This window comes from Balaenoptera physalus, assembly GCF_965194825.1.
Source record: "Balaenoptera physalus genome assembly, chromosome: X".
Taxonomy (NCBI): domain Eukaryota; kingdom Metazoa; phylum Chordata; class Mammalia; order Artiodactyla; family Balaenopteridae; genus Balaenoptera; species Balaenoptera physalus.
Genome location: NC_138903.1, coordinates 12,855,043 through 12,878,750, shown reverse-complemented (window position 1 = coordinate 12,878,750; position 23,708 = coordinate 12,855,043). Strand labels below are relative to the sequence as shown.

The window sequence follows — 23,708 nt, the reverse complement described above, 5'->3', positions numbered from 1 at the left end:
GCACCAGAATATTAGAGAAATTACACCGGCGACAATTCTAGGAATATATTTTTTTTTTTTTTGCAATTGTACAATAAAGTGCTATTAAATCCAGTCAAAATTAGTGGCAAGATATAAAAACAGTTATGGTATATTATGAAATTTGAGGCTAGGTTTACCAGCAATTGTATTTTTAGGCTACTTGCCTATAATGATATTTCATTAATGTTTTCATGGAAACTCTATGAATTTCCATTCCAAGTGAAAATAATTTAAATCTGAACGTTGGTCCTTGGTAATTTGGTCATGAACAGGTAATGACATATTAAAAAATAAAATTATTAGTTATAGCGTACTCAAAATAATCATACAAATGTGATTAAATAAAATCAAATGAAGACAATAAAATCAAATGTAAATGTATGTGATCAATTAAGACAAGTACAAAAGTTTAGATGCCTTTGATTTTATGGTTAATTTTCAGTAAATTTTGCTTAGTCACATTTAATAGACACACAGATGTTAACAAGAAATGTTATTAAATTCAACTGGCCAGACATCAGGGAAAAACATTTTAGTGAGTCAATGTAATTTTCATGTGAAACATTAAAGGGACACCGTTAGGACAATACATTTCCAATTTTGACTATTTCCTCGCTTATTTGCTGAAGAACAAAACACATACACAGATACTTTGGGATTAGATTATAACAAAGCCAGGAATCTAACATATAAGGGGAAACCGCTGTGCACACACACAGGGAGATACTATGGACAGTACTTAGGGTGGGCTGCAGTCACTTTCACGTCTGGAGGTGGCAAACTGAAACAGAAAAACCCAAATTAAGACAAAGTATCAGACCAGTGTCCATTTAAGGTTTTATTTCCTAGGCCAATTTTGAAGGAACTCTATTTTTTCATTCTTCATAACGCCGTTTTGGATCACGTTCTCAAGATGAAAGCCGCCAACACTACAACCTCAGAATAAAACATTCTCCAAACATGGCTCAATCAAAACTCAAAATTTATTTTACAGGCAGACTATTTTTTTCCTTCATATAAAGTAGATTTATATGTGAACCAACATGGACCGAAACTGGTTATATTAAATGAGAAAACAAACTACTTTTATTAGGCTCTGCTCCTGCGAGGTGTATCATGTTACGAATTGAGGAACCGTCCTCAGTATTGCTGTGACAAAGGCAGACTATATCAAGTGAGTCAATTAACCCTGGTCTGAGGTTTTTACAGTATTTTTCACTCTTAAACGGAGAAGTGACACTTTCGATTTTTTTTTTTTCACCCTTACCGATACTCCAGTCTTTCGTCAAGTTCCCTTCTCGTGGCTGATTTTAGCAAGGAATTGAAATGTAAATGAATTATACTGCTATGCATCTCAAAAACTAACTTAATTTTCAAAAAAATTTTATCTAACTCCTTTCATTTAGAAAGGAGGGTGAAGGGGGTCCAGTGGAGGATCAGGCCTTTAGAATAAGTGAAGCAAAAGGGTCCAAGTCCAGCCAGAGAGAGCAACGTGAAACTGTGTAAAAAAAGACTGGAGAGTTTCTTCTTCTGGACGTTACTGACTGACAGAATTTAGAGAAAATCCAACCAGACTTAGTTCCCCAAATCCTAGCTAGATGAGAGAGTGTGAGTGTTCATTAAAAAGTCTGAGATTAATAAAGGGCAGGCAGGCCATTAAGGAAGACGGATAAGAAACAAAGGCTAAAGGTGGTTTGGCATTAAGTAGTTGTACATTCCAAAAGAACATCGACTAGCATCTGTTAGTAGTTCTCAAAATTACAAAGTCATGGTTACAGAAATTACTCTGTATGTTTTTTTCAATATACATGTTCTTCTATATACATAGTATAGAAAAGCTAATAATAAGTTGGCTCAGCTATAATAATTCTGTCAAAAAAAAAAAGCACAGATGACAGTTTTTGGCTGCAACAAAGCATGTTACTTTTCCGTTCAGCTAACATATATACATGATAAAACAAGCTTTAAAAGTACTAAATCAAAAGGGAAAAATAAATTATCTCTATTAAGTCACACAACAGATATGCCTTTACTTACTTGACTAACTACCTATAGTCTCTTATAATCAATACCTTCAGCGTTTCCTTATTCTAACAGTTCATTTTCAAGACATGTTTCAGTTCGCCCCCTAAATGCCGTACATTTCCTTGGAGGAAGCACAGATGTGCGACACTTTCAGCATGGTGGAGAAGTTCTGGGTGTTACTTTTTCCAACTAATGAACGGAAAAGCCATGTTTCCTACCGAGCACCGCTTCTTTAACTGTACAACAAATAGAAGAAAGAGATGACAAAAGCAAGCGAGAGCACTGTTAAGGAAAGCAGCCATTGCTGGAACCAGATACAACGCTGAACTTGGTCTTCAAGCTTCCTACTGCTTTCTAGTAAACGATTGAGCTAAAGAGGGGAAAAAAGGACGAAAGGTTTGTATCAATAAAACAGTACAATAATCATGTGCATGACAAACGGGAATATTAGAAATCCCACAAACATTTACGGGATAGAGTCCATCTACTCTGAAAGGCTGGGAGCTGGAAATGCAATGCAGAATTAGATTGGGTTGGTGAACGGATGTGTATCTGTTTATTCTCATTTTGAAAAGGTCTAATTCTCTAGTTGAGAAAGGAACAAAGCAATCATTTCCTGGAGGTACTGAAACCAGCTATTCAGAAAGAGAGCCCCTCCACCTTTTTCAAATTTAAATGCACTACATGGTACCTCTTCCATGAGATCAAGTTCTTCGATACCCCCCAAAGCACCATGTGCTTTGCTATAAGGTCCCTAGCCCAAATTGAAATAGCCAGAGCTTTCAGAAAGTTAGTTAGAAGATCTCCAAAAGTAACTCACCACTTACCATTTCTGATCTGGCTTCCCTTCACAAAGAAGAGAGCATTTCTGTCGTGTCTACGCCAAAGGTTTTCTTTATGTCAGTGGGGAAAAAATGGATTTCTAATATTGATTAACATTAAAGACTTTTAGTTAGGAAGAAAGAACACTTACTTGTAGATAGAGATCCTCACTGGTTTTCTCTGACATGTTAAAGGCATGGTCTTTTAATGTAAGAGTGGTTGGCTTAGTACTCTCAACAATATGGCATCTTAACCTATGAAAGTACAAAGGAAACATAACTTCTTAAAGTTTTTAATGAATTTTTGGATAGTAAAATGTAAAATGAAAAAAGTTAAACACAGAAGTGTATGTAACAGAGGTGAAAGTACTCATTCCTCTCGCCAGATATACCTAAGGGAGCAGCTGGCTCAGTGTGTGTGTATCTTTGAAGGGGAGCAGAATTTGCCACCCCAAAACGTGCCTCTGTGGCACAAGGTTTATCTTGAGCTGGTTATTTTTTAAGAAAAAGCAGACAAAAGTGGAAAGCTTTTTCACTTTTCTGTAAAAGCTCTGAAAAGTGAATAGAAGTTACCTTTTTGTGAGACATGTACAGTTACAAGGGAAATCTCCATTTGTAAGGGTGTCTCCCTCTCTGCCAGGTAGAGGAGGATGACTTTGTATCTCTAGAAACTCTTATCAATGGAGAAGGCAGAGACTTAAATCCGCAGGACAACCTTAGCCGTGTATGTTGTGCTTTTCCTGCCATCCTCCCAGAACTGGCTCCCTCACCCCCAACATCATCTTTTCTCTTTAGCTGGAGGTGGTACTTAAGGTGGTGTCATGGGCCATTGCGGGAAGTTTTACTGTTTTCCTGGGTATCTCAAGTATACAGGAGGTATACACGCTATTAAACTTCTGTTTTTTTCCTGTTTTCTTCTGTTCATCTGTCTATGATTACGGGGGGATGGGGGGGAATCTTAGCCAAGAACCTAGAAAAATAAAGGGAAAATTATTTTTCCTCTCCTACAGTTTGGCAACCTACCATGGGAGCTGCTGAGATACCATACTCACTTGGGAGCCTGCAGATGGGATTCTGGAAAACTGGCAGAAGCCCGAGAAGGGTAAGAATTCTTACCAAAGGCAGCTCTCCTGGATCTCAGTCTGGTGCAGTTGAGAGAGGAAGGTAAAAATTTCACCTTGTCCCTTCTTTTCCAAATTGAGATTAGCAGGAGAAAATATTTGTGTCAGCTAGTTCCTTAGGTATTGTGACTTTGGTAGAGATTTTTGTTATGAGTATTTTTGTCTTCTACTGGTCCTCTTTCCTCCCAGAGATGGTCATTGTTTTCTTTTATCTCTGTCTTTTGTGTTGTCATAAGGAGAACCATAGGACAGATGAGATTTTCCTTTTGTTTTATTCTGTCTTGAGAGCTTGGCTTTATGACCAGTGAGAATATTCTGTCTGGTCTCTGCCCTCTGGATGATGCATGTGTCTGCATGCATCTGGCGACCACCTGAATAGGCTGGGGATCCGAGACACTAACTGATAAGCAGCATTCTCCGATGGTACCGGCTCTCGTGGGCGTCTGTCATGAGGGCCCCTTGTCGTCTCAACCTTCTTGTCTTATTTAGGGCTGGAAAAGTCCTATTCCAGTAGCGCTTACCCAGTGTCGCAGGTTTGTAACTGAAGGCATATCACATTCTTATGGGAAAATGGAGACACTTTTCACGACCCCATTCTTACCACCTGTGACAATGCAGGTCTTTGCTTTCTTAGGCTAACTCTGGGAGTGAGCTTTCTGAATCTTGTGAGGGCTGCATCTTTTGCACCCCCTTTCGGGATGCCTCTTGCATCCATGGTTAAGCCACAAAAAGGCTTATAGGTTTGAGTTGCTATTGAGATTAATATAAGATCCTACTACTCATCATTGGCCAAATGATGGATCTTTTGAATTGGAAAAACTTCTGTGTTCAAACATTTTTTAGAGAGCTCTCAGCCTAAACAACTGTCTTCTTGGTATCTATGGGAAGACCAACTTGAAAGGAGGACATGAAGGAGTATGGTGGCCAGCCTTAGGGACGTCCTTAGTAAGATGAAATTACAAAGCTCTTTTTACCTCCACTTTCAGAAGATATCTACCAAATTTAGAGAAGAGTTAAAAAGATCAGTGGCCATTCAGTTCCCCACTCACAGGGACCTTGATTGGCTGCTAAGGGGTGTTCTTCACACCCATGATTATACTGTAGTTATCAGACAAGCCCGATGGCCCCCTAGGGAAAACAGGCACACTCACACGGGCAGCATGACCAGAATTCCTCCCAAATTATCAGGAAATGGATCAGCTGAAGGCCAGTATTCAGGGGCTGACAGAAGCAATAGTAGGGTCTTTTTCCCCTAAGGTGAATTGGTCCAAGGTTGAATTGTGCACTCAGAAAAAGGAGAGCATTCAAAGGCCTTTGTTGAACGCTTTATACAGACTTTGTAAAGGCATGCTGCATTAAGCCCTGAAACTCCAGAACATAGAAATCATTTGATTTCCATCTTAATTGGAAATCTCCCTGATATAAAGCAAATTGAAGAAAATGTAGTTGGATGGGCAGGTCAGTCCCTTGATGTCATTCAGGCTGCAATCCAATTTTTTGAGGAATTAAAAGCAACTGTCTTTGTCTTGCAAATCTTCACAAAACCAGAAATTCAGCTCTAGAAGCAATTCAAAGTTCACCTATTCTAACCATTCCAAAACCTGCCCTATTTATCTCAAAATACTTGTAGGTATTATAAAAGACCAGGTCACTGGAAACAGAACTGTTCTGTACTTAGAAAAGTAAGAAAAAATTTAAATGGTAATTAATTACTCTAAACCTCTGATAATAGGTAAAGTACCCCCAAAACTCCAGGAAAAAAACTTACTTTCTCTGTCCCTTTGAGATATAAATTTTCTACCCCACCTTCTCTAGGACCTGATAGCCAGCTCTTAGAAATGCAAACTTTAGGAAAATGAAGCTCATCAGAAGTTAAAAAAAAGGAGCTATTTTGAAATTGGGCAAATGAGAAAAGCAAAACAAAACCCCCCCCCCACAAATATCAGTTTAAAAAGAAAAAAAGCTTTAGCACTCTAAGTAGGTAAACTTATTCCAACTGCCAGAAACACAGTTCAGATTGAACTGTTCTTTTATAAGCTAGTGAGTTTTGTCATTCTACCTAATTCATGGCTAAAATTTTGGAACCAAAGCTATAAGGTCTCTGGTTTGCATCTGTATGTTTACATGTGTTTATATATGTATGTTATAAATATTTGATATTTTTCTACTTCTGAATGGTACCGCCAAGATTAATTCATAAAAACTATTCAACTGGCTTAAAGAAAAATAAGTGCTTTTCAAATTAAATATTCCTAAAACTCTCAGAAATGTAGAAACTAACCCCAAATTTTTTTCAAGTTCACATGATCTGGGATAATCTTTCTTTGGTAAATAAAAGCTGGGTTAAATCAAGACAGTATGGTACTGGCACAAAAACAGAAATATGGATCAATGGAACAGGATAGAAAGCCCAGAAATAAACCCAAGCACATATGGTCACCTTGTCTTTGATAAAGGAGGCAAGAATATACAATGGAGAAAAGACAGCCTCTTCAATAAGTGGTGCTGGGAAAACTGGACAGCTACATGTAAAAGAATGAAATTAGAACACTTCCTAACACTGTACAAAAATAAACTCAAAATGGATTAAAGACCTAAATGTAAGGCCAGACACTATAGAACTCTTAGAGGAAAACATAGGAAGAACACTCTTTGACATAAATCACAGCAAGATCCTTTTTGACCCACCTCCTAGAGAAATAGAAATAACAAAAATAAACAAATGGGACCTAATGAAACTTAAAAGCTTTTGCACAGCAAAGGAAACCATAAACAAGATGAAAAGACAACCCTCAGAATGGGAGAAAATATTTGCAAACGAAGCAACTGACAAAGGATTTATCTCCAAAATATACAAGCAGCTCATGCAGCTCAATATCAAAAAAAAACAAACAACCCAATCCAAAAATGGGCAGAAGACTTAAATAGACATTTCTCCAAAGAAGATATACAGATTGCCAACAAACACATGAAAGGATGCTCAACATCACTAATCATTAGAGAAATGCAAATCAAAACTACAATGAGGTATCACCTCACACCAGTTAGAATGGGCATCATCAGAAAATCTACAAACAACAAATGCTGGAGAGGGTGTGGAGAAAAGGGAACCCCCTCTTGCACTGTTGGTGGGAATGTAAATTGATACAGCCACTATGGAGAACAGTATGGAAGTTCCTTAAAAAACTAAAAATAGAACTACCATATGACTCAGCAGTCCCACTACTGGGCATAAACCCTGAGAAAACCATAATTCAAAAAGAGTCAAGTACCACAATGTTCATTGCAGCACTATTTACAATAGCCAGGACATGGAAGCAACCTAAGTGTCCATCGACAGATGAATGGATAAAGAAGATGTGGCACATATATACAGTGGAACATTCTTCAGCCATAAAAAGAAACGAAATTGAGTTATTTGTAGTGAGGTGGATGGACCTAGAGTCTGTCATACAGAGTGAAGTAAGTCAGAAAGAGAAAAACAAATACTGTATGCTAACACCTATATATGGAATCTTAAAAAAAAAAAAAAAAAAAAAGGTTCCGAAGAACCCAGGGGCAGGACAGGAATAAAGACACAGACGTAGAGAATGGACTTGAGGACACAGGGAGGGGGAAGGGTAAGCTGGGATGAAGTGAGAGTGGCATGGACATATATACGCTACCAAATGTAAAATCGATAGCTAGTGGGAAGCTGCCTCAAAGCACAGGGAGATCAGCTCGGTGCTTTGTGACCACCTAGAGGGGTGGGATAGGGAGGGTGGGAGGGAGGGAGACACAAGAGGGAAGAGATATGGGGATATATGTATATGTATAGCTGATTCACTTTGTTATACAGCAGAAACTAACACACCATTGTAAAGCAATTATACTCCAATAAAGATGTTAAAAAAATAAGATACAAGGATGTAATGTAGAGCACAGAGAATACAACCATTATTTTATAATAACTTTAAATGGAGTACAATCTATAAAAATATCAAATCACTATGTTGAATACCTGAAACTAATATAATGTAAATCAATTATACTTCAATAGAAAACAAACAAACTGGGTTAATTGGTTGGTTTAATTAGACAGGCAGGTCTTCAGAGTTAGCAACATTAGATATAATAGAGACATGCAACCTTTATTCTACCTGGGCTTACTATTCAAATAAGTTCATGTTATCTCTGTTACAAAATTTGTCAGCAAGAACACCACCTTGGCATGATGGCTGATTTTGCGTAATGTCTCCTGGCGTTTGTGTGAAGAGTCTAAACAATTGTTGGGAGCAAGTGATTTAGATACATGTCAGCGAGATAAAAGTTAGGTGAACTTATCAGCAATGAGTATGTTTTATGGTATATCTTTAAAAACAGTTTTCCAAATGTCTTTGGTAAGTTGAAACTTTAGAGTTTTGCTCAGTTAAATGATAGGAAATTCACTGAATATCTAGATCATTTCCAAATAAGATAAAATACTTAAACATTAATTACTACACATAGGTTTATCTACTTTTGGCTTCTTATTACAGAATGAAAGCTATTTGGGTATATTAGTAAACATATCTTGTGCCACAATGAAATACTATGAGGAAGTATCTACTTCTAGAAATTATGAAATATATTCATAAATTTGCCAATCTAAAGAATGCTGGTGTAACAGACTGCAAATGCTTATTTATTAGTTTTCACTAGAAAGTAAGGTTTCTAAGGATTATTAAAACGACTAGAAATAAGTATATCAACCCTGTACATAAGAATTAGGATGTGTTTTTGGCCAAGAGAAGTAGGGAGATGCATTTTTGTTAAGGGAAGTGAAAGTGATTTTATCCTAAAGTAGAGCTATAGTTATTTCAGAGTAGAAAGTAGGAGAATAAAGGACAAACTAAATGGATACAGAAAGTTGGGAAGAGAGAAAGAGAAAATTTTACCTTGTGTAGTCAAGCTGGCTAAAATTGAATAAATTTGTTTTAAGGGTATTAAAAATAAGCTTAATAAGCTTAGTGTAATTACATAAAACTAAATTTTCTTTTTTTGCTAAGAGGACAGTTTTACTGGGCTGTTGGTCTGGTCTGCTCCTGATAAGAGATTGTGAAAGGTTTTTCTTTACCTTTTTAAGTAATCTGCCTAGAAAGCAAAGATTTTGCATTTTATCAAAATAATTTCCTGTGCTTCATGTTATCTTTATCATCAGGTCTTTGATTAAAAGACTCAGTTTTAAGATTAAGGCTAAGTTTTGCTCGCAACTATGTGACCTTCTGTATTTGCCTTTGAAATGTTTTTAACTGTCACTTTGGTTAACTGGATAATTAAGTATTGTTTCATAATGATTTATGATTCTATTTAGTCAAGCGTCCAAAACCTTTTGATATTTTTGACAAACGTCCCCAAATCAAATTCTAAATGAAGTCTTTTTGACCTCAAACTAACTTTGGGATTTTCCCCAGGGCCCCTGGAACATCTCAAAAGATGTGTTCTCTCTCTTTATAAAAAGATATTAAACCACTTAGGCTTATTTGATATGTTAAATTACATGGGACACATTTTCAAATAAGAATACTAAACCTTCTTGATTGTATTTGTATAGAAACATGTTTCACCTTCAAAGAGATTCACAAAAAGGACTCTGACAAGTACTCTAGAACACAGGTTTCTGATAACTTGAAGATTGTAAAACTGAGCTGGGTAAGAATTTCCAGAACTAATGGAAAAAACTGAATTCAAGCAGAAAAAAAATTAGTAACGTGGGATTGAATGAATTGATGAGAATGATTATACTTTTTATGACTTTTTGTTTGAAACATGTTTTGTTTCTCCAGATTTAAGGGAAACTTTTCCTCTTAAGCTATCTATGATTTACTGCAATTTGGTGAATTTTACCTTTGTAAGCAGAATTGAGACAATTTTTCTCCATACCTGATCCCTCCAGAATTTAGAAACTCTTAGTGAATATTCTCATTTTCATGGTGATATAGTTATTTGCACAAGTTCAATGAGAATCTGCTCTCCTTGTAACAGGACACAATTGGAAACATGGTTGTATTATCAAGGTTTTGACTTGAATGTCATATTTGAAAATGAAATGCATAAAGTCGGATATGACCAGATGGCTTTAAGGAACTAAAGACCCTTGGAAACAACTGACCTGGTACCTTGCTTACAGGGTTCCAGACAGCCTTACTAGGTGAGTAAGGAAAGTCACTTCCTGGCAAGCTCAGGAACCTCAATATTTTGGGGACCTCAAGAAGAGAGGAATTTGCCTAAATTGGCATAATAACCTTACCCTTGTTTACTGTGCTTTTCCTGATAGCTTTCCTCCACCCCACAACATCTTTCTTTTGTCTATCACTGGAGATGGTATTGAACGTGGTGGCTTGGGCCATTTGGGAGAGTTACTCAGTTTTCCTGGGTCTCTCCCACATATACAGGAGGTATCCATGTTATGAAACTTCTTTTTCTCTCCTGTTCATCTGTCTTTTATTACAGTGGGTCTCAGCCAAGAACTTAGAAGGGTAGAGGGAAAATTATTTTTCCTTTCCTACATCCTCCAGCTTCTTAATGCAGGTATAAATAACACAATTACACACAGTGCTCAATAACCTAAGAAAAGTTTTTTATATGATATTCAGTAGAATTCACCTGATCTTACGATGTGAAGGAAACCACCCTTTCTAGATGGGAGGCAGTGCTTTCACCTGGGCCTTCAGTACCAAACCACCAAGTCTCCCTGTTTCTGTGAGGTAAGTGATTCTCTTTTGACAGTTACAGAACAGCAAGCCATTAGAAGTTGATTTACAAAGCAACTCATGTATAACAAAACCAAAAAGAAAGAAAAAAACCCCATAATTTTGAGGTACTGTTTCATAAGAACTTCAAAAGTAGGCCCTCCTGAAACGTAACTTGAAAATTTAAACGTCTACTCCATCTAAAAACACGTCACAACTGGCATGAGCCTTATCTAGATCTGTGTTCCTTCCTACCTCGGCTTTAGGTTCTGTTCCTTCTAACTTTCTCAGGAATTTCACTGTCAATGGTTTATCTTGTAAGGTCAGCCTCTCCTTCTGAAATGGTCCTTACTATGGTTTTAAACAATGCTCAAATATCTCCCATTACAAAATCCCAAACAACCCCTTCTCAACAACAGTCTTCCTTCCAACTATGACCCTGGTCCCTCCCCAACAAGCCAAACCTCCAGAAGTCTTACTACCTCTGTTTCTTTGGCATCTGGCTCCTACCAACTGAAAGTGTTCCCCGTGAGGTCATCAATTATCTCCATCAGGTCACCAGCAACGGCCAACTCTCACACCTCATCCTTGACTGACATTGGCAGCACTTTGTGAAACACACTCTAACCTGGGCCTTAATGACACAGCTCACCTACTGCTTTCCCTCCTGACTCCCTGTATGGTCCTCCTTCATTTGGCTACTAAATATTCCTCTGAGCTCTGTCTGTCTAACTTTCACCCTCTCTCGCTGGGTACAAGTTAGAAGCCTAGAGGAAATAAAGCTCGTCTTCCCAGGCCCATTCTTATTCTTCTTGTTCTCCTACGCTCTATGAATTGCCCGCAAAGGGTAATCTTGTCCAAGGCATTTCAGACCAGGTCGACGTTCTCCCAGTGGTTTTACAGTGGTGCCCAAGCTGCTCCTCTGGGCGCTGTCTGCCTCCAACATTCTTTCTTACTATGGATGGGTCCTCTCACACTGTTCCAGCCACATCTGTATTCTTTCAACTCCTTATTTGAAGATTCAACTCAACCACAACCCTTACTAGGTTTCTCAGCTTCTCGTCTATAAAATGGGAAAAATAACTACCTATGACCTAGGGTTGTTTTAGTGACTAAATGAATAAATAAGGGTAACACACTTAAATAGAACTTGCTATATGCCAGCGCTAGTCTAAGTGTTGTTAACTCAGTATCACTCTTTCACCTATGTCTGCCCACAGTCTATTTTTCTACAAAGCCTCCCAGAGTAATCCTTTAAAAAAAAACAAAAAACAAGCCGATCACCTCACGGCTCTGCTCAGCACCAACTAATGGTCTCTCCTCTCAAAATCAGAAGTTCTCACTATGGCAATGATCTGGCATCCCTTACTGGATTCAGGCTACACTGACCTCCTTGCTGTTCCTCACCCAGGCCAAGCACACATCTTTTTCATTTATGGTTCCCTCTACCTGCAAAGCTCTTTTCCCCATTATCTATGTGGCCTATGCTCATTTCCTTCAGGTCCTACTCAAATGTCATCAGTGTGGCCATCCTTAACTACCCTCAACTGAGCTTTCTCAATCTTGGCACCACTGCCATCTTGGGCTGGATCATTCTTCGTCATGGGGAGCTGTGCATGGTGGGATACTGAGTAGCATCCCTGGTCTCCACCCACTAGATGCCCACAGCACCCCCCTGTCCAGTTATGACAACCAACAATGTCTCCAGGTATTGACAAGCGTCCCTTGGGGGGCAAAACTGGGCACACTCCGAAAAAAAACCCCACAACCAACCTTCTTCTCTATTCTCCTCCTCTTTTCTATACATCTTTTTTGCACACATGCACAGACATACATGTGTATGCCTATATAGTCACAGCGTTTTCTATTAAATAGGATAATTGTCATACATATTTTTCTGTGAGTAGGTTTTTTTCTTTTCCTAATAGTATATCACAGATGTCTTTTTCCTGTATCAGAACAAACAGACGTACTACACTCTTTTGAATGGCTTCAGAGTACTCCTTCTCAAATGCATTTCACTATTACTCTACTGATGAACATTTAGGTTCTTTTCCATTTTTCACTACTACAAACAATTTTTGTGAAACAGTGTTTCACTGCAGCAAACATTCTAGTACATAAGGTGAGCATTCCTACAAAGGTAACTGCTGTAAGAGAAAATCTGTGTTTGTTTGTAATTTTGACACATCCAGATTCTTGCACAGGCTGGCAAGCAAATCTCTATTAGCAATCTCCTAGAGAAACTCCAGGTCTTATTCACCTGGGTACCCCAGAGCCTTGCAGGGGTTGGGGCCCACAGTGTAAGCCTAGATATCTGCCAAATGCCAGGAGGAAGGGATGCCTGCTTAGCCCATGTAGGCGCATTCCTCTTTGGGATTTTTCCCATTGCAATTTGAGAGCCTGTAAGGGAAAAGCATACCTATGCTCCATTACTTTGTTTCTAGGAACTTCTTTCCAGAACTGAGTCAATTCTGCTGGGCCCGTGCCAGATGACTGTTCCATTTCTGCAGCCATGATCAGAAAACGGTCTTGGGCAGAGACTGTTAAACCTGCATTCCAAAAAGGTAACTTATATAACAAACAGGAACCTTTACAAAGGGACAAATGGTTGGCTATGTGGCTTAGGCATTATTCTAGAAAACAACACTAAGGAAAAAGAATAATATGGAACTATCTTAAAAAAGGAAAAAGTTCTCCTAAAGAAGATGAATTTTTTTTGTTTGAAATTCAATTTTACTTGTTAAAAAAAATTTTGTTTTAATGACAGCCATTCACCCGTCTCATTTTACAGGTGAGAAAACAGATGCCCAGAGTGTGGCGAGGTGACTTGCTGATACCCTGCTAATTTCTAGATTCCAGTCCAGCTTTGCTGAGTCATCACCCATCCCCAGGCCCCCCATAACACCCCACTGTGGCCAGCCAGGTGACAACTCACCCCCGTGGGGAGACACAACTATATCAACTGATGCACCCGGGTCACAACTGCTGTTGCTTGGCTTGACTCTGTACTTTTCTGGAGCAGTTGTTCTCACCTGTTTATAAAAAACAGTAGTCACATGACTTTTACACTCTCTGGGGGCAAATGGCTTTAAAATGACTTAAAAATCATTAATAAAGTCTATAAAACAATCTTGGTGGTTATGTATAGAATATATATTTTCCCATCTGCAGGAAAAAAGCATCTCAATCTAGTAGAAAAAAACACTCATCAGTCTGTCACTTAGCCTTCCTCTTAAATTAAAAAAAGAAATCCAACTGTTAAATATTTATCCTGTTAATCACCTGAATTTAATAATTCATGTTCAAAAAACAACACACATTAGAACACATGTTACAATAGTGTCCAGAAATTTAAAAGCAGTAATCAAAGGACACTAGGAAGTAGATGATTTAAGGAAGGAATACCCTACAATATGGGGCAGTGGTGGGCTCAGTCCTGTTACACTTAATGCTCAGTGTCTGTCAGGTTAGTATCCAGTATAAACTATACTCCAGAATATACCACACTTGGGGGAAAATGCACTTTAGATTTTATAGTTTTATTTTTTCACTCTCTCTATGAATTAAATTATTCATACAATGAAAAGTGATTTTTTTTTTTAAAACAAACATTAAATCCTGGGACTAATTTGGACAGTACCCTATTACTGCACACTAAAGACTAAGATACAGACCTCGGAAAATTTTAGATAAGCTGTGACACACGGTTAGAGATAGAAGGCAGTATAAGCCTAAAAATATAAATAAAAATACTGTGCAACTTCAAAATTATCAATCTTTCAATTTTCACACATAATTTATGTCTTTCAGATATTTACCTTAAATGCCACTATGTTTTTCGTTACATTTGTCAACACTATTAAAGCTTTCTTCTCTTCAGATTCTGTACTTCCAAAATACAGTTCTTCCGCTGGGCTAGGTGGCAACAAAAGCATAAGCCAATGGTATTGCTCAGAATAAATGACAATCTAATCATCAGCTTGAAGAAAAATATTTGGTTAATATTTTACACTCATTTGTATAAAGAGATTTCATCAAAGAAGATTACAAAACAATTACCTAATATATTTTGTATTTTAATCTTACTGATTCAATGCACGCTATTTAAATGTCCTATGGTTTCCCCCAAGATCTAAAAGCAAAATAGGAAAGAACAGGAGTGAATTAGGAATTCTGAATTAGTCCTATAATCAGCACCACCTTAAGGTTTATTTATTAAAACTCTTTGGTAGGTGATTGATTGATAGATAAAAATCAGAGAAGAAATTCCTGCTTCAACTTTACCTAATTACAAACATTAGAATGGGGCACATTTTTATACATCAACAGAAAAGAGTATAACTTAAAAAGAATAAGTCCTGACTATAGAAAGGTTTTTTCTAAGTAATATGGAAGGAGATAAACACAAAGTATGGGGTGGGAACTACAGGAAAAAATTGTCAAAAAATCAGTGAGGCTCAAAATGCAAATTTTACTATTATTGGCCACTGTATATTAAAAATAAAAAGACTCAAGCAAAGTTTGTGTAGTTTAATTACATGAGCCAAATCGGGTGCCTCCAAATAATGCAAAGGACTGTGATTTTTATTTATTTACTTACTTTTAAAAAAATTTATTTTTATTTTTGGCTGCATTGGGTCTTTGTTGCTGCACATGGGCTTTTCTCTAGTTGCGGCGAGCTGGGGCTACTCTTTGTTGCAGTGCACGGGCTTCTCATTGGGTGGCTTCTCGTTGCAGAGCAGGGGCTCTAGACACACGGGCTTCAGTAGTTGTGGCTCTCGGGCTCTAGAGCACAGGCTCAGTAGTTGTGGCACACGGGCTTAGTTGCTCCGCAGCATGTGGGATCTTACCGGAGCAGGGCTCGAACCCGTGTCCCCTGCATTGGCAGGCGGATTCTTAACCACTGTGCCACCAGGGAAACCCGGACTGTGATTTTTAGATAAAAAGGTGAATTCTTCAGATAGCCCTTGCCTTTGAGCTCCACCTTTAAATAGATTCATTTTATATCAGGAATATCTGCATATCAGAGACATTTATTCATGTAAAGAACACACATTTTAAAATAAGTGCTCTCCCAGGAGAGCTGTGCCCAGCTTTGGACAAGACATAAATTAGCATGGTTGCTGGTGTCTTTTTAAAACCCAATCTGAAATATACCACAGAAAAGACAGGAAGGTTATGGATCTCAGAACTGCTCTCAGTATCCAGCACAGAAACCATGAAAAGCTCTAGGGAGACAGAGGTTGGTTAGGTCCCTGTGTGTGTGTGTAGGATAAGCACTGATTTTCTGGAGGGATGGGTGGGCATTGCAGAGTTGGCTTTCTCCCTAGCCGGATCTTCTAGCCATACGTTGATAGTTATAAGCCAGGACCTATGGTTTTGACAGGCCTCCAGAGAAAAAACAGTAACTTCCAAACTAGTAGAGGGAAAAATGGGAAACAAACAAATTCCAAAGTGGGGGAAACGACAAAGAAAAACCATGGAAAAGAGAACATGCACATGTATTTCCCTCCTTCCCTCTCACACACACACTCATGCAGATGGTGAAGATAAATCCAAATAGAACAGTAATCAAAATATATGTAAACAAACTAATCTTGTCAGAGAATTTCAGATTTGATGTTTAAAATGTCTGGCTCTATTGTTCATGAGTCTTTAACAGTTACATAGAAAGGTTTCAAGTAAAGGGATAGAAAATGATACAGTAGGCCATTACTAAATAAAGTTGGTAAAGCAGTATTAACATAAGGCTGTACAGATTTACCAACCAAAAGCATCATTAGTGAGAAAGGTCTTTACATAACGATAAGGAAACAATACTGAATTTTTTGGATTGAACAACCTAGAAAGAAAAATAGAGATGTGCTGAAATTTGGCTTTGGTAAAAACCCTATTTTTCTGGTTCAGCTTTAGCTTTTGGAAGGTCAAATCGATAAATGGCTACTTCAGTGTCCTTTCTGGCAACCTCAAACTTGTGCGAGTCAAACACTATCAGTAAAATGAGAAAAATACATGTCATTCAGATTTGTTGTTAATATATGAATATTCACTCTTATTACCTGATGTGGGATAAAGGCCCTTTAAACGCACTCAACAGAATAAATAACAAAAAGGTAGCTACAAATATCCACTGTATCTGGAAACCAAGGTGAGTCTTCAGATAACCCTTAATTTTATATTTCCAGTTTCAAAAACAGTCCAGAAGTTTTCTTAATTTTGCAGTTCCCTCAAAATGATCAAGATACATTATGAAAGCACAGCTAATAAAATCCTCAACTAGTACCTGATGTGTAATAAGGGCCCTTTAAACACACTCAATGGTTTCTTGAAAGCTTTCATTTTGGAATCAACTTTTTCATTCTCTTCTGCTTTGGAAGTAGGTTCCGTTATGTTAACCTAAAGACAAAAAATATATATATATGAAGAAAGAAAGAAAAAGAAATTGAATTTCACACTGATAGGAAGTTCATTAGGTCAAAAAGTAAGCATTATAGTGACTCAATCCAAATTACAATCTTTAACATAGGTTTATTATATCTAAATTATATATTTAACATATAGTAACCTGATGATTAACCTATATTTGAGTGCCTACTATGTAAATAGGCCCCTTTAGAAAATGTAACATGGTCTTTCCCTTAAGAGTTTTTATTTTTATTTTTTTGGCGGCCCCACACGGCTTGTGGGATCTAAGTTCCCCAGCCAGGGATTGAACCAGGGCTCTTAGCAGTGAGAGCACAGAGTCCTAACCACTTGACCACCCGGGAATTCCCCTCCCTTTTAAGCGTTTTAAAATCTGTTCTACATTGCAATATATTTATCCCTCTATCAAGTCCCTGATATCTCATAAAAACATAACTAAGTGTTCTTTAAAAATGAAAAAGAGAAAGTAAATCAAGGTAATGTTTTCAGTTAATTACTTTTTATTTATTTTAGATAGATAAAAAATATTTTAGATAAAAGGATTCTTTTAAGATGTGTTTAGCCAATTTTTATACAAAAGCAGAGAATCAACCTTTTATATACTGTAGCACACTACCAGTCAACTAGTGCCATCCTTCTTCTTTCTTTCTTTTTTTTTTTTTTAATTATTAGCACCTTTAATTATTATTTATTTATTTATTTATTTATTTGGCTGTGTTGGGTCTTCGTTTCTGTGCGAGGGCCTTCTCTAGCTGCGGCAAGCGGGGGCCACTCTTCATCGCGGTGTGCGGGCCTCTCACTATCGTGGCCTCTCTTGTTGCGGAGCACAGGCTCCAGACGCGCAGGCTCAGTAGTTGTGGCTCACGGGCCTAGTTGCTCCGCGGCATGTGGGATCTTCCCAGACCAGGGCTCGAACCCGTGTCCCCTGCATTAGCAGGCAGATTCTCAACCACTGCGCCACCAGGGAAGCCCCTTCTTCTTTCTTTTTACGTACAAAGATGTGGAAGGGCAGCAAGTTAAGTGAATTACCTAAAATTACATAGCCAGCTAGTGGCAGAATTGGGGCTAGGTCACAGCTTTTGTCTCAATTTCATTTTTTTTTGTGAAAATTACCTTTTTAAGAAGAGCTGTTTGTTCTTCATTAGAAATTGTTTCCAAGGTTTCTTTGCCATCACTTTCTATATCTTCTTTACTTGAAGCTTCATCCTCACTGGCAATAGGCCCATTTTCACACAACGGTGTCTGGAAGTCATCATCTACAAGTGGTGGATAGCTATACTTGAAAGGATCCTGAGAGAAAAGAATTTTGTATCAGCTTGCTAAGAGGTGGGTGGAGAAATAATTCTCTTAGTAAAGTTAAAATCCATTCCTCTGGCCAAGAAAACAGAGTTAATTAGATAGTGAAATTTAAAACAAAGCAAGCATTTCGAAACAGCAAGGGAAAAAGCAGGATGTGGTGTGGGACAACTGGCCAGCCATCTGCAAAAGAACCAAATTGGATCTTTAGCTCATTCTTTTTTTTTTAGAAAAATTTATTTATTTTATTTTTTTGGCTGTGTCGGGTCTTAGTTGTGGCATGTGGGATCTCTCGTTGCAGCGCACGGACTTCTGTCTAGTTGTGGCGTGTGGGTTTTCTCTCTCTAGCTGTGGCGCATGCGCTCTGCAGCTGTGGTGCGCGGGCTCCAGAGTGCATGGGCTCTGTAGTTTGCCGCATGAGGGCTCTCTCATTGAGGCACACAAGCTCAGTAGTTGTGGCGTGCGGGCTTAGTTGCCCCGCAGCATGTGGGATCTTAGTCCCCTGACCAGGGATCGAACCTGTGTCCCCTGCATTGGAAGGTGGATTCTTTACCACTGGACGACCAGGGAAGTCCCTAGCTCATTCTTTATACCAAAAAGAATTTCAGATGAATAAAAGCTTTAAATGTGTGTGTATATTTTTAAAAAACAACGTAAGCTCCAGAACAACACATAGGAGAATTAAAAAAACAACAACAAAACCCGAAAAACACAAAACCTAAGTAAGGGAAGGCCTTTTCTAAGTAAAACATGAAACCTAGAAGGCATAAAAATATTGACAAAAATTGAGCATGCCAAAATGAAACATTTCTGATTGAGGGCAGAGACAAGACGGCAGAGTAGAAGGACATGAGCTCACCTCCTCTCATGAAAACACCAAAATCACAACTAACTGCTAAACAAACACTGATAAAAAAACACTGGAACATACCAAAAAAGATATTCCACATCCAAACACAAGAAGCCATAACGAGATGATAGGAGGGGTGCAATCACGATAAAATCAAATTGAATACCTGCTGGGTGGGCTACCCACAAACTGGAAAATAATTAGATGGCAGAGGTTCTCCCACAGGAGTGAAAGTCCCGAGCCCCACATCAGGCTGCCCAGCCTGAGGGTCTGGCATCAGGAGGAGCCCCCCAGAGCATCTGGCTTTGAAGGCCAACAGGGTTTGATCACCGGAATTCCACAGGACTGGGGGGAAACAGAAACTCCACTCTTGGAGGACACACATAAGGTCTGATGAGCACCAGGACCCACAGGAAAAAGCAGTGACCTCACAGGAGCCTGGGCCAGACACACCTGCTAGTATTGGAGGGTCTCCTTATGAGGCAGGAGGCAGATGTGGCTCACTGTGGGGACAAAGACACTGCTGGTGGTAGTTCTGGGGAGTGCTCATTGGCATGAGCCCTCCTGGAGGCTGCCATTTTCTTACCAAGACCTGGCCCCACCCAACAGCCTATAGGCTGCAGTGCTGGGATGCCTCGGGCCAAACAACCAACACGGTGGGAACACAGCCCCACCCATCAGCAGACATTCTGCCTAAAGTCTTCCTGAGCCCACAGCTGCTCACCAGAGGGACAAGACCCAGCTCCATATACCAATGGGCAGGAACCAGTACCTCCCACCAGGAAACCTGCACAAGCCTCTTAAATAAATGGTTTTTTTTTTTCTTTGACCACACCGTGTGGCTTGAAGGATCTTAGTTTCCCCAACCAGGGACTGAATGTGCACCCTCAGCAGTGAAAGCATGGACTCCTAACCACCGGACTGCCAGGGAATTCCCTGCAAAAGCCTCTTAGACAGGCCTCATCCACCAGGGGGCAGACAACAGAAGCAAGAAGAACTACAACCCTGTAGGCTGAGGAACAGAAACCACAATCACAGCATGTTAGACAAAATGAGACCAGCAGAGGATTATGTCCCAGATGAAGGAAAAAGATAAAAACCCCAGAAGAACAACTGCATGAAGCGGAGATAGGCAATCTACCTGAAAAAGAATGCAGAGTAATGACAGTAAAGTTGATCCAAGATCTTGGAAAAAGAATGGAAGCACAGACCGAGAAGATACAAGAAATGTTTAATAAAGAGCTAGAAGATCTAAAGAAAAAACAAACACAGATGAACAATATGATAACTGAAATGAAAAATACACTAGAAGGAATCAATAGCAGAATAAATGAGGCAGAAGAACAGATGAGCTGGAAGACAGAATGGTGGAAATCACTGCCATAAAACAGAATAGAGAAAAAAGAACAAAAAGAAATGAGGGCAGCCGAAGAGACCTCTGTGACAACATTAAATGCACCAACATTCACATTAAAGGGATGCCAGAAGGACGAGAGAGAAAGGACCTGAGAAAATGTTTGAAGAGATAATAGCTGAAAACTTCCCTAACATGGAAAAGGAAATAGTCACCCATGTCCAGGAAGTGCAGAGAGTCCCATGCAGGATAAACCCAAGGAGGAACACCCTGAGACACATAGTAATCAAGGTGACAAAAATTAAAAACAAAGAAAAAATATTAAAAGCAATAAATAACATACAAGGGAGCAGAAGCAAGAAAAACTACAATCCTGCAGGCTGTGGAACAGAAACCACACTCACAGAAAGACAGACAAGATGAAAAGGCAGAGGGCTATGTACCAGATGAAGGAACAAGATAACACCCCAGAAAAACAACTAAATGAAGTGGAGATAGGCAACCTTCCAGAAAAATAATTCAGAATAATGATAGTGAAGATGATCCAGGACCTCGGAATAAGAATGGAGGCAAAGATCAAGAAGATACAAGAAAGGTTTAACAAAGACCCAGAAGAATTAAAGAACAAACAAACAGAGATGACCAATACAATAACTGAAATGAAAACTACACTAGAAGGAATCAATAGCAGAATAACTGAGGCAGAAGAACGGATAAGTGACCTGGAAGACAGAATGGTGGAATTCACTGCTGCGGAACCGACTAAAGAAAAAAGAATGAAAAGAAATGAAGACAGCCTAAGAGACCTCTGGGACAACATTAAACGCAACAACATTCGCACTATAGGGGTCCCAGAAGGAGAAGAGAGAGAGAAAGGACCAGAGAAAATATTTGAAGAGATTATAGTCGAAAACTTCCCTAACATGGGAAAGGAAATAGCCACCCAAGTCCAGGAAGCGCAGCGAGTCCCATACAGGATAAACCCAAGGAGAAACACACCGAGACACACAGTAATCAAATTGGCAAAAATTAAAGACAAAGAAAAATTATTGAAAGCAGCAAGGGAAAAACAACAAATAATATACAAGGGAACTCCCACAAGGTTAACAGCTGATTTCTCAGCAGAAACTCTACAAGCCAGAAGGAAGTGGCAAGATATACTTAAAGTGATGAAAGGGAAGAACCTACAACCAAGATTACTCTACTCAGCAAGGATCTCATTTAGATTTGATGGAGAAATCAAAAGCTTTACAGACAAGCAAAAGCTAAGAGAATTCAGCACCACCAAACCAGCTCTACAACAAATGCCAAAGGAACTTCTCTAAGTGGAAAACACAACAGAAGAAAAGGATCTACAAAAACAAACCCAAAACAATTAAGAAAATGGTCATAGGAACATACATATCGATAATTACCTTAAACGTGAATGGATTAAATGCTCCAATCAAAAGACACAGGCTTGCTGAATGGATACAAAAACAAGACCCATATATATGCTGTCTACAAGAGACCCACTTCAGACCTAGGGACACATACAGACTGAAAGTGAGGGGATGGAAAAAGATATTCCATGCAAATGGAAATCAAAAGAAAGCTGGAGTAGCTATACTCATATCAGATAAAATAGACTTTAAAATATAGAATGTTATAAGAGACAAGGAAGGACACTACATAATGATCAAGGGATCAGTCCAAGAAGAAGATATAACAATTATAAATATATATGCACCCAACACAGGAGCACCTCAATACATAAGGCAACTGCTAACAGCTACAAAAGAGGAAATCGACAGTAACACAATAATAGTGGGGAACTTTAACACCTCACTTACACCAATGGACAGATCATCCAAAATGGAAATAAAGAAGGACACAGAAGCTTTAAATGACACAACAGACCAGATAGATTTAGTTGATATTTATAGGACATTCCATCCAAAAACAGCAGATTACACTTTCTTCTCAAGGGTGCACGGAACATTCTCCAGGATAGATCACATCTTGGGTCACAAATCAAGCCTCAGTAAATTTAAGAAAGTTGAAATCATATGAAGCATCTTTTCTGACCACAACACTATGAGATTAGAAATGAATTACAGGGGAAAAAACGTGAAAAGCACAAATACATGGAGGCTAAACAATACATTAGTAAATAACCAAGAGATCACTGAAGAAATCAAAGACGAAATAAAAAAATACCTAGAGACAAATGACAATGAAAACACGACGATCCAAAACCTATGGGATGCAGCAAAAGCAGTTCTAAGAGGGAAGTTTATAGCGATACAAGCCTACCTCAAGAAACAAGAAACATCTCAAGTAAACAATCTAACCTTACACCTAAAGAAACTAGAGAAAGAAGAACAAACAAAACCCAAAGATAGCAGAAGGAAAGAAATCATAAAGATCAGAGCAGAAATAAATGAAATAGAAACAATAGCAAAGATCAATAAAACTAAAAGCTGGTTCTTTGAGAAAATAAACAAAATTGATAAGCCATTAGCCAGACTCATCAAGAAAAAGAGGGAGAGGGCTCAAATCAATAAAATTAGAAATGAAAAAGGAGAAGTTACAAGAAACACCACAGAAATACAAAGGATCACAAAAGACTACCACAAGGAACTCTATGCCAATAAAATGGACAACCTGGAAGAAATGGACAAATTCTTAGAAAGGTATAACCTTCCAAGACTGAACCAGGAAGAAACAGAAAATATGAACAGACCAATCACAAGTAATGAAATTGAAACTGTGATTAAAAATCTTGCAACAAACAAAAGTCCAGGACCAGATGGCTTCACAGGTGAATTCTATCAAACATTTAGAGAAGAGCTAACACCCATCCTTCTCAAACTCTTCCAAAAAATTGCAGAGGAAGGAACACTCCCAAACTCATTCTATGAGGCCACCATCACCCTGATACCAAAACCAGACAAAGATACTACAAAAAAAGAAAACTACAGACCAATATCCCTGATGAATATAGATGCAAAAATCCTCAACAAAATACTAGCAAACAGAATCCAACAACACATTAAAAGGATCATACACCACGATCAAGTGGGTTTTATCCCAGGGATGCAA

The 23,708-nt window shown here is 38.5% G+C and overlaps 1 protein-coding gene and 1 long non-coding RNA gene across 7 annotated transcripts in view; one reads left to right on the top strand and one right to left on the bottom strand.

Annotated features, from left to right (window-relative positions):
* Positions 1-547: 547 nt before the first annotated feature.
* Positions 548-23,708, bottom strand: part of MOSPD2 (motile sperm domain containing 2) — a 61,507-nt gene continuing 38,346 nt past the window's right edge. Inside the window, exons 9-15 of one of the 3 annotated variants that reach the window (XM_082447183.1) lie at positions 18,238-18,414; positions 16,985-17,097; positions 14,520-14,616; positions 13,637-13,733; positions 13,121-13,250; positions 3,020-3,122; positions 548-802 (exon numbers count right to left, since the gene is read on the bottom strand). In XM_082447183.1, the coding sequence (XP_082303309.1) occupies positions 761-802; positions 3,020-3,122; positions 13,121-13,250; positions 13,637-13,733; positions 14,520-14,616; positions 16,985-17,097; positions 18,238-18,414 (759 nt within the window). In that variant the 3' untranslated portion in view covers positions 548-760. Of the gene's footprint in view, positions 803-986; positions 2,417-3,019; positions 3,123-13,120; positions 13,251-13,636; positions 13,734-14,519; positions 14,617-16,984; positions 17,098-18,237; positions 18,415-23,708 lie in introns of those variants that run through there. The other 2 variants (XM_082447182.1, XM_082447184.1) reach the window with 2 other exon arrangements.
* On the top strand, positions 2,358-13,630 carry LOC309652983. 4 transcript variants are annotated; one of them, XR_014258942.1, is made up of 4 exons: positions 2,358-2,442; positions 3,878-10,713; positions 13,146-13,265; positions 13,493-13,630. It is a non-coding gene; the product is annotated as an uncharacterized lncRNA (long non-coding RNA). The 4 variants fall into 4 exon arrangements; XR_014258943.1 differs by lacking the exon at positions 2,358-2,442 and having other exon boundaries at positions 3,129-4,031; positions 9,992-10,713; XR_014258945.1 differs by lacking the exon at positions 2,358-2,442 and adding an exon at positions 12,200-12,406 and having other exon boundaries at positions 3,129-10,713.